The sequence below is a fragment of the Drosophila suzukii genome, chromosome 3 (assembly GCF_043229965.1).
Source record: "Drosophila suzukii chromosome 3, CBGP_Dsuzu_IsoJpt1.0, whole genome shotgun sequence".
Classification (NCBI taxonomy): Eukaryota; Metazoa; Arthropoda; class Insecta; order Diptera; family Drosophilidae; genus Drosophila; species Drosophila suzukii.
Genome location: NC_092082.1, coordinates 83,949,572 through 83,965,557, shown reverse-complemented (window position 1 = coordinate 83,965,557; position 15,986 = coordinate 83,949,572). Strand labels below are relative to the sequence as shown.

The window sequence follows — 15,986 nt, the reverse complement described above, 5'->3', positions numbered from 1 at the left end:
TGTGTTGTGTTATAGTATGGAGCATTGAATTTTTTTTATTTTTTCCTCATATGGTGCCTACTAAAAATAAAATGGACTCACAAATATGGAAAAGCTTTTACAGGAACCCAACATGCTAAAGCTTTTGCTGGAGCTTTTTAGAGAATAACTTTCTGCCTGGTCATTTCGTTCCATTTCCTTTTTTGGCAGAAAAGTGAATTTATTGTTAAATTATTGCTAGGGCAAATAATATATTTAATCCCTTGATTATAAGAAGTACCATGACGCATTCGTCGTTTAATCGAGTATACAGCTCATCCGTGTAAATAGATCCTGGAGACAAATGTTCGGTGAGCAAACAATTGGTATTGATTAATTCCGCGTCAATAAATAAATATATTTTTCGAACTTTTTGGCAGTGCTTATCACCAATCCACAAACACCCGCAGTACAAATATATGCAAATAAGTGAATACTTATGCCTTTGAACGAGTCCAAAGAAAGTAATAAAATTTTCAGAAACAAATCCAAACAATGACAGCTGATTCCAGTGCACGTAATGTTTTCCGAAAGAATGGCGTTGCCGGCTTGGGCAACAACGGTCATGGTCGAAATCTTATTACGACCGCGAATCCCTCCGGCGGAAGTAGCGCCTCCCTACTCCAGAAACAGTTGTCCTTCAAAACGCCCGTTGGTTCCAAACAAATTGGCAAATCCGATGAAATCGAAATGATTGACAGTGCAAACATCGAAAATTTCAATACCCGATATAATAAGGTAAGACAATCCTAAGTCTAGATAACTTTACACAACTTTTTAATGATAATTATAACTATAACTGCATGAGCAATTTTTATGGCCTAAAATGAGTTTAAAATAATAATAGTATTTAAAAAATATTTCAATCGCAGAACAGCATTATAGGATGGATATGCTGTGCTCCCTGCATTTGGCTGCGAACATCAGCAGCGGTGCACAAAATGGCCATCACATCAGCAACTTTACTGGTCACCACACTGCTGGTAGCATCGCCCATCTTGTTCTTGATAAGCACGGCTCCCTCACCTCTGCCCAGAGATTGTTATATGGACGGAGATCGGTGTTCCCCCGCCGTCTCAACACCTCCAGAATGCTCGGATCCCATTTGCGAGGCAGTGGCTTCCAGCATTCAGGCCAGGCTAAATTGGAACAAGGACCCATGCACAGAGTTTAAGAAGTTTAGTTGTTGGCGCAACACGCGGAATAAAAATATTACAAATCTTATAGAGATGGGAAACTCCCAGAAAAGCGTCGATTCACAAATGCTGTGTAAGGTTTTTCAGACCCTTTATCTTCATTCTTTAAAAATCTCTTTCTGTACAGATCTTTTCCAGAACAAGATTATGAACGGTAGCTTTAACATATTGCACAATTTGTTCGAAAGCTGCTTGCAGCAGACAACTAACTCAACTATTATGCACAAGATATTCGATTCCTTAGGAGGATATCTACCTGTTGGTTCAGTGGGACCGTCGAGCATAGCACCTTTGATAGCTAAAATATATGATCTTGGTCCAAGCCCATTAGTAGACTTATATTATGATCTTAGCTACGGAAGAAGACCGCACATTCTTCTCATTATTAGTGGACCTAGTACATCCTCAACTATTCTTGAGGTATATCTAAATACTTTATCAAAAAACATACCAAATAATAAAAAGATTTTTTTAGCGTAAAATACGTTGGATGAGCCCCAAAGCACCGCCCAGTCGTATTCGACAAGGGGTACCAAAACTGTTAGCCGATTTAATCGAAAATTTTCTACCCTATTTTGTGTCATATGCTCAAAGAGTTTCTGAGAAGGATACTATTTTTGAATTCATTAAGGACTTAAACAAGGTTAGATTAATTTTTTAAACCTTAACAGAGTTTTATAACGAGACCCATAATTTCAGCTTCAAGTCGAGCACTCTCGCCGTGGATTCTGGGATAGTACTGTTTTATATAATGTATCTAGTCTACAAGACTTGTATCCAGTTGTAAGTGTTATTAATAAATATCTAATCCAATCGAGATTAAACAATTTATATTTTTTTTAGCTAAATTGGACATTGTTAATCCCACAGAATTGGAGCGGACCCATCGTTGTCAGGAATAGTGATTATCTTAAAGCCTTAGAATATTTTCTTACAAAGTACCCGACTAGAGTTGCACATAACTCACTGCTATTGCTAAGCGCTTTAGAAATATTGCCAAGGGATTATCCAAGCCCTGAGGTATGCACCAGATCTACAATGTGGGCTCTACCCGAGCTGTCATCATCCTTATACATTGCTCAACACTCATCGGAAGATTTAAAGGATACCACAAAACGAGTAATTATATTCTGAGCATACGCTAATCCGAATATTTATTTTTTGAAATATATATTATAGGCGGAGATAATTTTTAAATCGCTGAAAGCACACTTAAAGAGAGCACCTTCTTTGAAAGGAGCTGCCCTTGTTAAACTGTCGGCATTAAAGATCCAGTCGCAAACCTGGGAAGGATTCTCAAACACTACGGACTTATTAAAGACTCTTCAATCTTTGGATATAACGGCAGAATGCTGGTTTCAAAACATTTTAGAGATTTACAAGAAGAACAAACTGGAACCAAACGATATAAGCATGAACGGAGGCTCGCATGATGCGTAAGTTTATTAAAAATTAACTGGCATTCAATTTTTAAATCGATATTATTTCCTTTAAAGTTGGGCTTACCCTATTGTGTCAACCATATTTTATGATACGCTGAGCCATTCAATCGGTCTGTATAATTTTGAAGTACAATAGCTCAATAATAACTAAAATATTTCCGTACATACTTGCAGTTGTCCCATTATCTGTCATACTCATACCGTATTTCAATGCTGTATTGCCTCCATATTTACATTACGCATCTGTTGGTGTTTCCATTGCCAAAGAGATTTTAAGATCTATCACAAAATCGTTTGACGAAAAGGCAATGCGTTGTGTACCACATTCTGTAAATATATTTTCGAACTATAGTCGAATGGATATTCTGATACATTCAGGAGGAATGCAGATCTCATACCACTCAATGCTTTCCCTAACCGGTCCTATTAAAGGAATGGCAAGACTACCTGGCCTGAATTTAACGCCGACACAAATCTTCTTTTTAGTTTCGGCTCAGGAACTATGTGCTGAATCGAACTACTTGGGTATCGATACAAATGCTCCCGAGTTTGATAACATGTGAGTTATACCAAAAACTATTGTTTCTTTTATGTGTTATTTAAATGTAATCTATTTTTAGATTGGGTTGGCTCGTTGCCCAAGGTGGGAGTGCGACTGAAGTTTTCAAATGTCCATCGGGATCTATGATCAATATACAAAAAACCTGCAATGTGCTTTAAATATTATTTGAACGTCACCTTCGACTATTTACTTTGTCTAAGATCCAAACACAGTTTAAAAATATTGTAGCTCTAGAGACTTACCTATTAGTATTGTTTTTTATTTTAAATGAAAATGTATATTTTAAATAAATATACTGTTAATAAATTGTTGGTTTATATTTAAAGCTTCAGACTTTACATCTATATGGAATTATAAATGGTATATAAATATGTGATCAAGTTAGCCTGCTAGCTAGTTATCAAAATAAAAGGAATAATTACAAGTTTCAATAAAATGGAAAAGCGAATATCTGCTATTTTAGCATGTGGAATTATAATTTATCTATTCGTTGCTTTAGCAACAAGTGAAATGCCCGATAATATGAATGCCATTCTCGTCAAATGTCCCAAAAATACCTTAAACAAATCATGCGAGACGCAGTTAATTGTTAATATTCATATGAACCCAAGCTTCGATTTGGACAACTCGGAAAAGTTTTGGGTGGTCGATCAAGTTTACGATCCATCAAAAGGAACAATTTCAAAAATAATATCTCCCTATTTAATAGTGCTTAGCCGGGGCGAGCCCGTTGTAATGTACCCTCTTCAGTTCGTAAAAGTCAGTACATTTAACAACATTTTTAAGTAACAGCAAATTTATAATTTAACCTTAGTCAATCAATCATAATAAAGTTTCCAAGAGCCCTTTAAAAGAAGGCAGCGAGGTTTCGGATCTTGATGGTTCTGGATCGTGTACAACTAATGAGGACCACCTTGAAACAAATATAAAAGGGCATGAGATTGGAAATGCATCAAGATGTGAGTCACTATTTTGTACTTCTTTTGAGTTTTTTGTTAATTACCCCTTTATTTTAGTGAAAAGAAATAAGTTTACAGACTATACCAAAGGAGGATCAATTTTATCAAACTTTTTCGGTAAGGAAAAGCAAGATAAACCTCCACCATTTTGGCAAAGGCGTAACAAAATAAACGATCAACATCAAAACGACATTTCAAGCCTCGGGCTTGTTCAAGTAATGGATACAACTGCTCGAAAAGGTGAATGTTTAGTTTCGATTTTTACGTTTTTGTTAAAATTGAGTAATTTTTCAGACCACCTAGAAGCTCCGACGGAGTTCTTCCACGTAAACAAAGATATACTAAATAACAATTTTGATGGACAGGGCAACACATTTAAGTCGCACCCAAAATATGATATAAAACCGAAACTTGATGAACGACCGAGAAATAATCAAATAGAAAGCAAACCAAGAGATTATTCTAAAAATATCAACACTTTAGACGATAGTGATATTCGATTTTTAAATGAGGTATCTTTAAGCTATAAATACTTGGTTTTTTAAGATAAAATAATGGCATATTTCAGGAATTAAAAAATATAGAGCAACAACATATTGAAGGCAAGCTTCATAAAAAGTACACAAAATTCGAAAAACCAGAGGATGAAACAGTTCCAGATTTCCTTTTGTAAGTTTTAAAATCTTAGTCAACAAAAATTTTAAAATTTTTTATTATTAGATATGATCGATTAGCGCAAGAATCAAGAAGGAAACTGATTAATGAAAAATTTCAGAACGAATATATATTACCTAAAAAAAGTTCGACTGTCTTGAATGATTTTTCATATAGGGAAGATTATAAAAATAATAATTATAATTCACCTAGTAATAGTCTTTCCGATTTAAATGATCTTTCACATGAAGGTAACAAGAATAATATTCCAGCCAAAAAGAAATATGAAACAAACAATTTTAAAACCCCTGTTAAAAGTCAACCAAATATAAATGATTTTCCGTTAGAGACTGAAAATGAAAAATATTCTTTAAAGTCCTCTAGTTTAGGTCTTTCCAGTGTAAATAAATTTTCGGAAAGTAAGAATCATAATTTTAATTTTAAGCCTCTTTCGGATGTAAACGAATACCCCCATGAAAGGGAATATAATAAAAAATATTTTAAAGGGTCATCTCAAGATATATCTATTGACCATGATTTGCCACCGGACGCCAGAAGGAAACTCTATAATTTAAGGACCCCAGCCGATGGTGTTTCCAAAGTAAATGATTTAACACACGAAATAAAAAATGAAAACAATTTTTTTAGTCTTTCCGATAACAATTATTTAAATTTTAAAGCGGATAAGTCTAATAATTATGACAATAGTCCACCCATTGCAAATGATTTCGGGAGTGACAAATATAATCTAAATTTTAATGCTCCTATGAAGAGTCTGTACAGCAATAATGAATTTTCGCAAGATAAAAATTACGAATTTTCAAATTTACCTGTGGACGATATAAATGACTTTTCATGGACCCAACAAAACATTGGAGACGATAGTCTGGATTTTATAATAAACCACCACATGAAGCAAAAATTGCCAAGTGAGTTTAAATTATTGGGTAAATCATAGTGTAATGAAAAATTATACAATTTATATTTCAGATAACTTTGATTTAAAAAATAATTTTAACAGTCGAATGGATTTGAATTCAGATTATTTTATGCCAGATAGTCAAAAATATTCAGATTTTGGTTCAAAGCAATACAAAGCTATAAACCCATATTTAACTTACCCGAAGAACAATTTTTACAGATCGTTGCCCAATGCCCGATCAAGAAATTTAAAAAGAATGAAGCGAAGTAATCTTCAAGTTGAAGATATAGAAAAAAGTGACGGTTCTCAATTGGATCAGAAGTACGGTACCGACCCAAAAGCTCTGAGCTCTCTAAAAATGTTTAACTTGAAAAACATCGACGATAATGGTGAAATTCCATGTGATACGTGTGGGGGGAAAAATAAAAAGAAGGATGAAAAACCTCGAACAAGATATTGTAGTGTTTCAGACGAATCTAATAGTGCTGGAAGTAAAATTGAGGATATTGACTCTAAACTTAATGATGCCGTCCCTTGCGATACTTGTGGCGGTAAGAACAAAAAGCCCGATGGAAAACCCTTGCCTGGTGGTCTACCACCTGAAGTCAATTCTATAAAAGCTGAAAATGAAGAACAAAGACTACCGGATTATATGATACCATGTGAAAGTTGCAAGAAAAGCAATAAATGTACTGAAGAAAATCTTGATTCTGCATCTTGTGGATGTATAACTAATCCAAGCGTGTGCAATTGTGAATCCTCTAAGTTGTCAAGAGCTTTAAACGAAAGGTAATATTGGAAATAGTTTAATATTTCTGTTTTAGTTTTATTTTCTTCTTTTAAACCAATTTAAATGATTAGTGCAAAGGACTTGAGCTATTCTGTGTTTAATATGAAAAATCCAGTTCCGTTTTTAACCACTACGCTACGTGTTTTTAGAAGGCGCCATAACACTTGGTGGAGGGTTGTCCCAATAGTTACGTAAGTCAGGAAATTTCAACTGAGTTGACTACTTTTTTTATTCATTTTTTCAGGCTTGATAGTGTATCAGGAATATTCGCCAACAAAGATCTATCAGCAGTTTTTAATTCGCATGTCGATTTGATTGGCTTGGAAAAATCAATAGGCTTTATAAATCGAAAACTTATAATTCCAAAATCAAATGATAATGGATATGCTAAAAAAAGGCATGCCAATATCTTAAAAGAATTGCGGAGTAACATTGGTAATAGTGTTTTAGTTGATACTTCGAGTAAGGACATATCAATTCGGGAAATAAAAAACATTATAAATTTAAACATGGAAAAGGCGGCAAAAAAAGGAGGTTTATCAACTAGAAGCATTGATGGATTAGGATACCTTCCAGTTTCTATGAACGCACTAGAGAATTGTCCGCATAAAGACAAACATCTTTGCCTAAATATTCGGGAAGAAAAAGTGCCAGGTGATAGTCATTTCTTAGTTTTATTTTAAGAAATTTGTATGCTTAGACCTCTACATATTTTATTTAGAATTTAGCATAAAAGTCAAGATACCTTTTCGAGAAAATGCTCTTGTTATGCGAAATAGGCACTTAGTTAAGATATCAAGAATTATTACCGACGCAACGACAAAGGATGCGCTTCAAGTTTCTATTGATGTAATCAACAAAGGATTTGAAGCGCAGGAATTTTCCGTATATGTGTGCAATTGTAAAGTATCAAGTAGTGCCTCATTAGCTACTAGTGCCAGAAGACTGTTACAACCGGATATCGGTCAAACCGTAACCTTTTTAATGCCCCTAATAGTAAACACTAGAAAAAATACTAAATTTAGTTGTGATGGTAAGTTTTGAAAGCTTGTTCAGCTCTTTTGTTATTTTTCAAAACATTTTCAGTGGTGGTTAAGGCCAACGTATTTAAAGATAACGAGGAATCGGATGATGAGATACTTAAACAAGATGACCTAAAAGTAGGAGTTGTTGCAAAAAGATCCATGGACGTTAAATGCCACGCAAGGTGCTTTTGTGTTTGGCGATGTCGATGTCATTGCATCGGAAAGTTGGAAACTTTTATTAACTATAATGCTTGTGAAAGAATGGATCCCAAGTCGGAAAAAGAGGCTGGCCTTATTTACAATTGTCCACCTGGTAACGAACAAAATGATGTCTGCATCAAAGATATAATAAGTGAACGGAATGAAGAGATAACTTGTGATCTTACTTGTAAAATTATAGCCATTACATTGCTTGTTTTGACATTACTATTTTTATTGGGTAAGAATAATACAAGATATAAAGATTTAGAAATTATCCCTTTTCCATAGGAGTTTTAAAGGCGATCTTAGGAATCTGTATTCAAAGCATTGGTCGGTGTGGATTTGACACAGTTCAACCGGGAAGGAATTATGAATGCACTTCCTCGATAAGGATATTTTTAGTTAACTGTTTCTTCTTCATAATATTTCCCTTTGCATGCTGGTGTAAGTTCTTCCGACCCAAGGATAAAGACCTAAGAGAAGCTAGCTACGATTGGGATTGTACCTCTGAATCTGGAGATAATCCTGATTGTTCTTGTGATGTAATTATTACATAATGTATGTAAACCTTGCCAAAATTATTATTCCTCCTTGTTTTTTAGAAAAAGGAGTCAAGTTCAAGTTGTCGACTCCATGGTGGCCAAGATAAAACCCTACACAATAATTTAGTTCTCGCCTTTGCTCCACTCCATGAAAACGGATTATTTAAAGATGAAAAATCAGATGACGAGCAGAGTCATTTGTTCATTCTAGAAGTTTTGGAAGAAAGCAAGCACTCTCTGACTAAAATGGTATATTCGATTCTAAGGCTTTAAAATTATTTGTGGTATATAATATGGATTTTATTCCTTCCAGATGAGTCAAGTTCCAGAATCCGCCCACAATATTAGGCAAAGTATGGAAAGTGACGCCGATGCTATAGCAGCCGATGAGTTAGTGGAAAGTCTTAAAAACTCACAGGTTGCTTATAGGACAATGAATTCGCCGGTTGGCGGAGTAATCGACATCCCAGAAAATCACCCATATTGTATAAAAGGTTTCTTTTTACCAATTGCAAACTCGACCTATGAATTTATGAGCTATATTCCACTATCTCAGTTTGTAGGAATCTCAGAAGAGGTATTTATCAATATTCTAAAATATTCAAAATACTAAGTTTTAAAATAATTGCTTAGAATGAAGTTAGGAGACTGCCAAAGCCTCAATATATCCACTCAAATGAGTTCTCTAAGATATATGCTGATAAAATGGAGGTATATAAAGCAGCTGACCTCTCAGTGGTTCCTCCATTAAATGTGCCTTGCATTAACATCGACCATTGCACCCAATTGGAGAATTCGTTTGTAAAACTCGCAACGCAACAGGAACAATTAAAAGCTAATCAGTCTTAAGGAATTAATATTATAAGTAATGTTTCTAAATATGTTCATAATTTATGTTTGTTTTATTAAATTTTAATAGTTTACATTGATAACTGTCTGCTAATTTATGGCTACGTTGTACTCAGAATGCTCATTATATGGAGTGGTTGATTTTAATTGACTATCCAGAATTTCATCAATGCCTGCTCTGATGTCTATTAAGCCACTTCCGTCTGATACCTCATTCGAGGAATCACTTAATTTCTGTGACTCAGGTGAGATGGTTGTTTGGTTGCTTCCATTATCATAATATTTAATAAAGTACACTTCCGGTGGATTTGGACTTGGGCTGACTGTATCCACTGGCTGGTTTTGGCTTGGTGTTTCCGTATTTGCTTTCAGTGTAGCGGTAAGCTGTTGAGTTTCATCTATTAAAATCTCGCCTGGATCTCTAAATTCGTACACCGATGTATTTTCAGATGCCTGACCCTGGTGCTCGTCCGGGGAATCGTGGAGATATCCGCTATTGTCCACAGCTGAATATAAAGGGTTAACTTCTCGATTGGTATACAGCAGATTATTTCCATTGATATGTGAAGGCTGCGAGTCCACAGACGAATAATGGTTTGTTTCGGAATTTACATTGTAGGCGTTGGAGTCAGTTTGAGATACATAATTTACTGTCGGCTTTGGAGTGGTATTGGGGACAAGATAATGGTAATGAATGTGTTGAACTGGTCGTGTGTTCTGTATTTGCAATTGAAAATCAGAGGAATATGTTGAGTGACTGTTTATTTGGGAACCGAACTCTGTTCGCGTTACTGATAAGTTTTCATTGATTTTTGGCTCTACAGCAGCATTAATTTTAGGTATATCAGATGAAGCGTGTGGGCAAGGGTATTCCTGATCAGTATTGGATGTACGCGTGATATCACCAACATAACTAGCTGGTGGCGAGGGGTTTGGATTAATTTCCTTGTTACTTATGCGGTTTACAATTCTTCCAATTGACTGAGCTTCAATTAGGGCATTTTTTACACCATCATCTGTTGAAATAAGTGTATTATCGTTTTTCACGACCGCACACTTTCCATGGAAACTCCCAAGTAATACAATATTAGACACAAAAAACACTCTTAAGCCCAACATTTTTTCATTAGTGGGTAAATGTATATCACAAAAGACCATCAACAACTGTCTTTTATCCGCTGCGTATGAGACTTTATATGGAATCCGGATTACATAAACACTTTCTGAATTGCTTGGGTAATATCCATGAATCCCAACTTTGGACTTAATCCAAGCAAGCCTAATTTATTTATTTTTTGGTGAAAGGCAATTCGAATGCAATTATGGTGTCAACGTTAATAGAGGCGTGATTTGCGTGGGATCTTTAAAATTTGACACTCTTTCGTTGATTGCTCTAAAAATGCTGCCTTCTGTGCTTTTCAAAATTTTAAGACTCTCCCCTGGAAGGGTATAAAAATAGGTGCTTTTGTTTGGGTTATGTAATGTTTAGTGAAAGTGTTGTTTATTTATTCGTAATTTTATCACAACTCAAGGAGCTCCGTTGGCCTCCGCTGGGGATATACAAATAATGTAAGAACACACCCCAAAACAAGCCAACAAATAATAGATTCTTTACTTAGCTCTTTATAAAGATTTTATTACTATAAAATGTATTACAACAAATATGTAAATGACAATAAAATGAGGAAAAAATACACTATTACACACATATATATGCTTGCGAATGTAGTTAAGCCTAGAACTCAGCCCCATTGTTGGCAGGGCATTATCGTGTTACTTAATATAAATGCAAAATCACTGTAAAAATTTCAAACTTAAAGTACTACTAAAAATAGTTTTATTACTTTTTGTTATTATTCATATTTAGATTCGATTGATATATAAGACATATATGTTCTTGTGGTTTTATATTTTGTATATTTTCATGACCTATGAATGAGCTATGCAGAGACACTTTAATATCGGCTTTCGGCTTCCTAGCGAATGGGTTTAACAGGTGGTTTCTAAAAGTGGATCAGGCTTATAAGTACTTGTAAAGGGGTTTACATTATTAACAGTTGCGGAATCTTTGGGGACTCGTTTAAGGGAGACAAAGTCTTCAAGGCGACCTGTACTCTGCACAGCGGCATCTCTACTCACTTGAAGATTATCTGTCCTGTGAGGGCCAACCAAGTGAGTCTCATCCACGCCATCAGATGTCGGAATATTATTAACGTTACGATCGCTGAGAGAAAGAGAAATGTTCTTCTCTAAAGGCGGTTCACGAATCTGCTCGGACAGTCGACGGATGTTGAGAGGAAGTTCCTCTTTTGATTGAGTTGGAATCGACAAAGAACTATGTCTAGAATGCAATTTTTCTACTTGAAGCAATGATCTCGCTTGATCGTTTGGACAAAGCAAGTTACTATTATTTTGATATACAGATTTTCTAACATGGTTCGGCAATGGACTGGAAGTCTCCTTGACTTTATCCGGTAAAAAACTAGCAGACTTGCTTTGAATGTTTCCTTTAAGATCGTTAGAAGGTTGGTCGAGGGACCAAATTTTATGCGATGTATTACGATATTGTGGAGAAAATGGAGCAAAAAGCAGACCTGGTTCATTTAAGAAGACTTGATCATCATCAAGCTCGGTTTTTGAATGCTTTAACGGCGGTTTTTCAAATTTTGATTTCTCAGTTCTGGTCGAAATAAGTTTATTGTTTATGGAAGAAAGGGATTTTTCACGATAGATATTTTTCTTGGGAAGCCGCGAAACCTCGACAGTGATATCCGTTTGCCGTTTGACCCACGGATCGATGGTGTGATGCATGTTTAAATACTTTTCCGCTTTCGGTGACAAGCTGTTCTTAATGTGTGAATTCTTTATCCATGGATCCGAGGGATACACCAAGCAGCCCGTACTCCTATTGTTCGTATCATAAAGAAAGTTTGCTTTATCTATCTCAACGTTGTTTGGGGAAGTTTGCTCCGATTTGCTAATTTTATGAGTAAGCTGGCGATAAAATTGATTGTCTGAATTACTGGAAAGCTGCCTCGTTTTTTGGGAGTCTAGTCGTGGTGATTTTGTGATTTCGCTTTCATCGGAAATAATGATGGCCTGTTGAAAGCCACTTTTATGCAATGTCAGTCTCGGAGACAGGGCTCTTTTATCCTTTCCAATCGAACTTTTCAATTGCAAGCACCCCTGGGTTGAATTATCTAATGCGTTTTTCTCCGTCGTTATAGATAGTTTAGGGTCTTTGAATTTGCTAACAGTAGCCAGCTTGCTGCCAGTATCTGAATTTAATTTGATTTTGATTTCCTCGTTCGTTTCCGAATCAGATCCATTGGGTTTGTGGACTTTCTCACAGTTGCATATGATGGTTGATGAAATGGATAAGACGTTTTGACTGTCCTTAAGAGATCTGTTAGATGCCACTCTTTTTATACTATCAGTATCGATTTGCTGCGACACTTTGTTATTTAAATATCGACCGGAAAGTTGGGTATGCTGGCTATTTAGATATAAATTAGCATTCATTGGTGAATGTGGAGAGAGTACTGGAAGTGTTGGAGCAATATTTGGTTGTTTTAATCGAGAGACAAAAAAGCCGTTTGACTTCGTATCGGTTAATGGTGGGTCGTCTTTTCTATTTTGTTTGTTATGTCTGTTTCCGCACGATTTGCTTGATAACTCCCTGTTCGGGAGCTGTGGTGAGAAGGGTTGGGCTTTTGAATACGAGCCCGACTGTTTTTGCTAAAGAAACTTCTGCTCGAGAGCTTTAGTAGAGCTCTGGCTGGAATTTGAGGCACCTGTAAAAAGACCGAACACACTCATTAGATATACTCAAGTAACCAAAACGCAATAAGAGAAAAAATTTGAAAAATATGAATCGTAAAAAATGTTTCATTATTCTTGTTAAAAAGCAAACAAGCCAAACTATAAAGTGTTTTAAAATTGTAGCAATAGAAGACGGTTCACTTTCAAAGTATCAAAAAATTGCTTTATTCAAACTTTTTGTCCTTACATATTAAAACCATATTACTGAAGCGTATTGCTAAAAGTTCATTTTTGAACCAAATGTGGTTATTTGATTGATTGTTCTACCAATATTATTAGTTATTAGATGATATGACCTATGCTTATTAAATTAATACGGGGACCAGGATCACAATGCTGTAAATATGGGGATCGTGGTGCAAAACTCCTGACAACTAGTTAAATATAATCTTTGTAAAAATGCAATTCTCGAATGTATTGATGTGAGCTAGATAAATAATAACATTGCCATATTTATGATCTATTACAAACCATCGTTTTCATTCCGTTTGTTATTTGTTTCCACATTTTTTTTACTTGCTTCGCTTCCTGCGGCAGGGGCAGGATTTGGATTCGGGTGTTTTGAACTTAGGGACGCACTACCTGCAGCTGGGTTTGAATTGGATACAACACCCGATGTAGTGTCACTAACGCCGCCGTCGACATTATTCTTTAATTGTCATTTGACAAGTTCCACCGAAAGAAACTTGCGCAGTCGCTCGTAATAATGTGGATGCAGCTCAACGTCATTGTGCCCGGCACCCTGAAAGTAATGTTTACGATATATTAAACTGAGTTTAAAGTCACAATTGTAAATAAACATATCAAAACTATTGCTACAGTAGATCTGATTAAAGTAAAGTATAATATTGCAATGATGTGATCCCACTGTTCTATTCAATGTTTATGAAAAGCGTTGAGATCGATACGAGACACTCAATCGATTTCATTGGAAATGCCAGACTATTATAATTAATAACAATCATTATTCTGGTTACAGAGAGCTCAATAACGAATGCAATAACCTGCTTTAAGCAGGTAATCAATCAAGAATAGATAAATACAGGTAATTACCTCCACCCAAAACGGCTCGACAGTCTTAGGACACCGCTCGTAGATTCCGATGCCATGGGAGAAGTCGATGACCTCGTCGTCGGTGCCGTGGATAACCAGAACGGGAGCCTTCACCTTAGCCACCTTATCAATGCTGCGCGGAAATCCGATAAGATCAGAATTGGGGGTGATCGCATATTAATGAGTCCACTTACCTGGGGAAGGCGTCAAAGAACCAGGTTCTCTTTGTGTTCCGAAAGACGACCCTTAGTCCGGACATCAGTGGAGAGTGGAGTATCACAGCGCCGACTTCGTGTCGCGATGCCAGGTCCACAGTGGGCACAGTGCCAATGCTCTGACCATACAATATGATCGTCTCCGGGCTGATGTTGAATCTGGGTTTGAACATCAAAGGGTTAGAGCAGCGAAATACACGAGGTAACCCATGAAGTACTCACCTAGTTCGCATCGCCTGCCAGGCTGCCTCTATATCCGCATACAGATTCTTCTCCGAGGGCTTGCCGCCACTCATCCCATAGCCGGAGTAATCGTAGCCAAAGATGTTGCAATTGATCTGGGAGCCCAGGGTCAGGTAGAAGCTGCTCATCTGGCCCAGATCAACGGCATTCCCGTGGGAGAAGAGCAGCGTGTACTTGGCGTTCTTGCTGCACCTGACATAGATGCAGGTGATCAGGTTGCCACGCGAGGTGCGTGTGAAGAAGGCCTCCACCTTGGACTTCTCCCGCTCCGAGTACTGCCACTCAGCTCGGTCGAACAGCTGCAGGTTGTAGCGGATGTTGGTGTCGTCCGCCGGAGTCAATTTGTATGTGGGTTCCGGTGGCTGGAAGGCCAACTTGGCCGCAATGGGACCCGGACATGGGGGGCAGCAAAACATGCAACAGAGCTCGCTGATACTGAACATGCTCGCACCGTGGCTGGTTCGAGTAGTGTAATGCCTCTACGGAATGCTAACGATTTCTTTGATTTCCTTTCTACAATGCACGATTACCATCAATCATCAACAAAGGACTAACGGAGTTTTGGGCTCAGACTTCGGGTCGGGGCTATTCGCGTCTATATCTCATCTATCCGTGTGCTCGCAACTTGTGGGGCTAGGCGACGGCGCGACGAGACAAACATAACATTTTGCGTTCGCACACAAGATCCAACATAATCGAACGGAACGTTTAATGGCTAAATTGTCTTACTGAAATTTGGTACACTCACATTTACAAAATGGCAATGTAGATAGGCAAACAACCACAAAGAAGTAAGGTGGCTAAAACGCCCTAAAAAACAACGGCACTTTCGGTATTTTAAGTGTGGCCGCGTGCGAGCTAGTACAAAATGACAGCATATGGGCTGGCTTTTTTCAGGGAACAAAATGAAATTGAAACAGAGGGAAAAGTTTGCAATATATCATATAATATGGATAATAAGACTTCTAATAAATAAGTACATTTAAAATATGTTTCAAATTATAATACTGCCTTAATTTTTTAAATACATTTTATGTTAAGTACTTAAAAAACACTTATCTTGAGTCATAAATGTACCATTTTTATAATGTTTAATAATATAAAATGTGCCAACAACTTTGAATCATTATCGAAATTATAAACATAATAAAAAGGGAAGGCGAAACATTCCAACTTAATTAATTGTGTTTCAAGTTCCAATGTTTTCAACAGGGAACTAGCTGAACGGCTCAATTAGTTTTGGTTGTCTATCGACTGTCGATATGCAAAAAAATTGTCTCTGATTTTTCGAGGATCAGAAGCTTGTTAATTCTGCGAAATGTTTGTTTATAATTACAATTATTTGTCGATGCGGGCCTCTTCATAGGATGCGAATTCTCAAAAAGGATCTTAGCCGTTTCTATCTGTGATACTCTGGGATACAAACCTTCCAGAAACCGAGTAAGAACCATTGAATATGCATATGTACATTATGTACTAGCGTATGTGTGTAT

At 36.6% G+C, this 15,986-nt stretch overlaps 5 protein-coding genes and 1 long non-coding RNA gene across 7 annotated transcripts; 3 read left to right on the top strand and 3 right to left on the bottom strand.

Moving 5' to 3' along the window:
* Positions 1-172: 172 nt before the first annotated feature.
* Nepl16 (Neprilysin-like 16) lies at positions 173-3,543 on the top strand. The gene is made up of 11 exons (XM_065866526.2): positions 173-329; positions 399-756; positions 891-1,287; positions 1,342-1,634; positions 1,690-1,857; positions 1,914-1,997; positions 2,058-2,333; positions 2,394-2,650; positions 2,711-2,766; positions 2,831-3,215; positions 3,277-3,543. The coding sequence occupies exons 2-11, from the start codon at positions 514-516 to the stop codon at positions 3,374-3,376; spliced, it is 2,259 nt and encodes a 752-aa protein (XP_065722598.2). The 5' UTR covers positions 173-329; positions 399-513; the 3' UTR covers positions 3,377-3,543.
* A 110-nt stretch (positions 3,544-3,653) lies between these two features.
* LOC108005012 (uncharacterized) lies at positions 3,654-9,234 on the top strand. The gene is made up of 15 exons (XM_070995470.1): positions 3,654-3,977; positions 4,033-4,177; positions 4,235-4,417; positions 4,472-4,689; positions 4,746-4,846; positions 4,898-5,760; positions 5,822-6,542; positions 6,615-6,734; positions 6,788-7,197; positions 7,265-7,576; positions 7,630-8,007; positions 8,058-8,311; positions 8,372-8,560; positions 8,625-8,888; positions 8,945-9,234. The coding sequence occupies exons 1-15, from the start codon at positions 3,654-3,656 to the stop codon at positions 9,158-9,160; spliced, it is 4,698 nt and encodes a 1,565-aa protein (XP_070851571.1). The 3' UTR covers positions 9,161-9,234.
* On the bottom strand, positions 9,202-10,550 carry LOC136117135 (putative uncharacterized protein DDB_G0282133). Its single transcript, XM_065866527.2, has one exon. The coding sequence runs from the start codon at positions 10,316-10,318 to the stop codon at positions 9,251-9,253; it is 1,068 nt and encodes a 355-aa protein (XP_065722599.2). The 5' UTR covers positions 10,319-10,550; the 3' UTR covers positions 9,202-9,250.
* A 217-nt stretch (positions 10,551-10,767) lies between these two features.
* Positions 10,768-13,627, bottom strand: LOC118876779 (uncharacterized). The gene is made up of 2 exons (XM_065866640.2): positions 13,565-13,627; positions 10,768-12,898 (listed from the first exon to the last, which is right to left on the bottom strand). Exons 1-2 carry the CDS (start codon positions 13,625-13,627, stop codon positions 11,150-11,152), a joined length of 1,812 nt encoding a protein of 603 aa, XP_065722712.2. The 3' UTR covers positions 10,768-11,149.
* LOC108005054 (alpha/beta hydrolase domain-containing protein 17B) lies at positions 12,731-14,936 on the bottom strand. Of its 2 annotated transcripts, XR_011603925.1 has the most exons (5): positions 14,477-14,936; positions 14,230-14,413; positions 14,036-14,168; positions 13,454-13,724; positions 12,731-12,954 (listed from the first exon to the last, which is right to left on the bottom strand). XR_011603925.1 is itself a non-coding variant. In XM_070995468.1 (4 exons), the coding sequence occupies exons 1-4, from the start codon at positions 14,934-14,936 to the stop codon at positions 13,641-13,643; spliced, it is 861 nt and encodes a 286-aa protein (XP_070851569.1). In that variant the 3' UTR covers positions 13,124-13,640. The 2 variants fall into 2 exon arrangements, 1 of the variants encoding a protein (XP_070851569.1); XM_070995468.1 differs by lacking the exon at positions 12,731-12,954 and having other exon boundaries at positions 13,124-13,724.
* Positions 14,230-15,251, top strand: LOC139352831 (uncharacterized). Its single transcript, XR_011603926.1, has 2 exons — positions 14,230-14,413; positions 14,477-15,251. It is a non-coding gene; the product is annotated as an uncharacterized lncRNA (long non-coding RNA).
* The last annotated feature ends 735 nt before the right edge of the window (positions 15,252-15,986 follow it).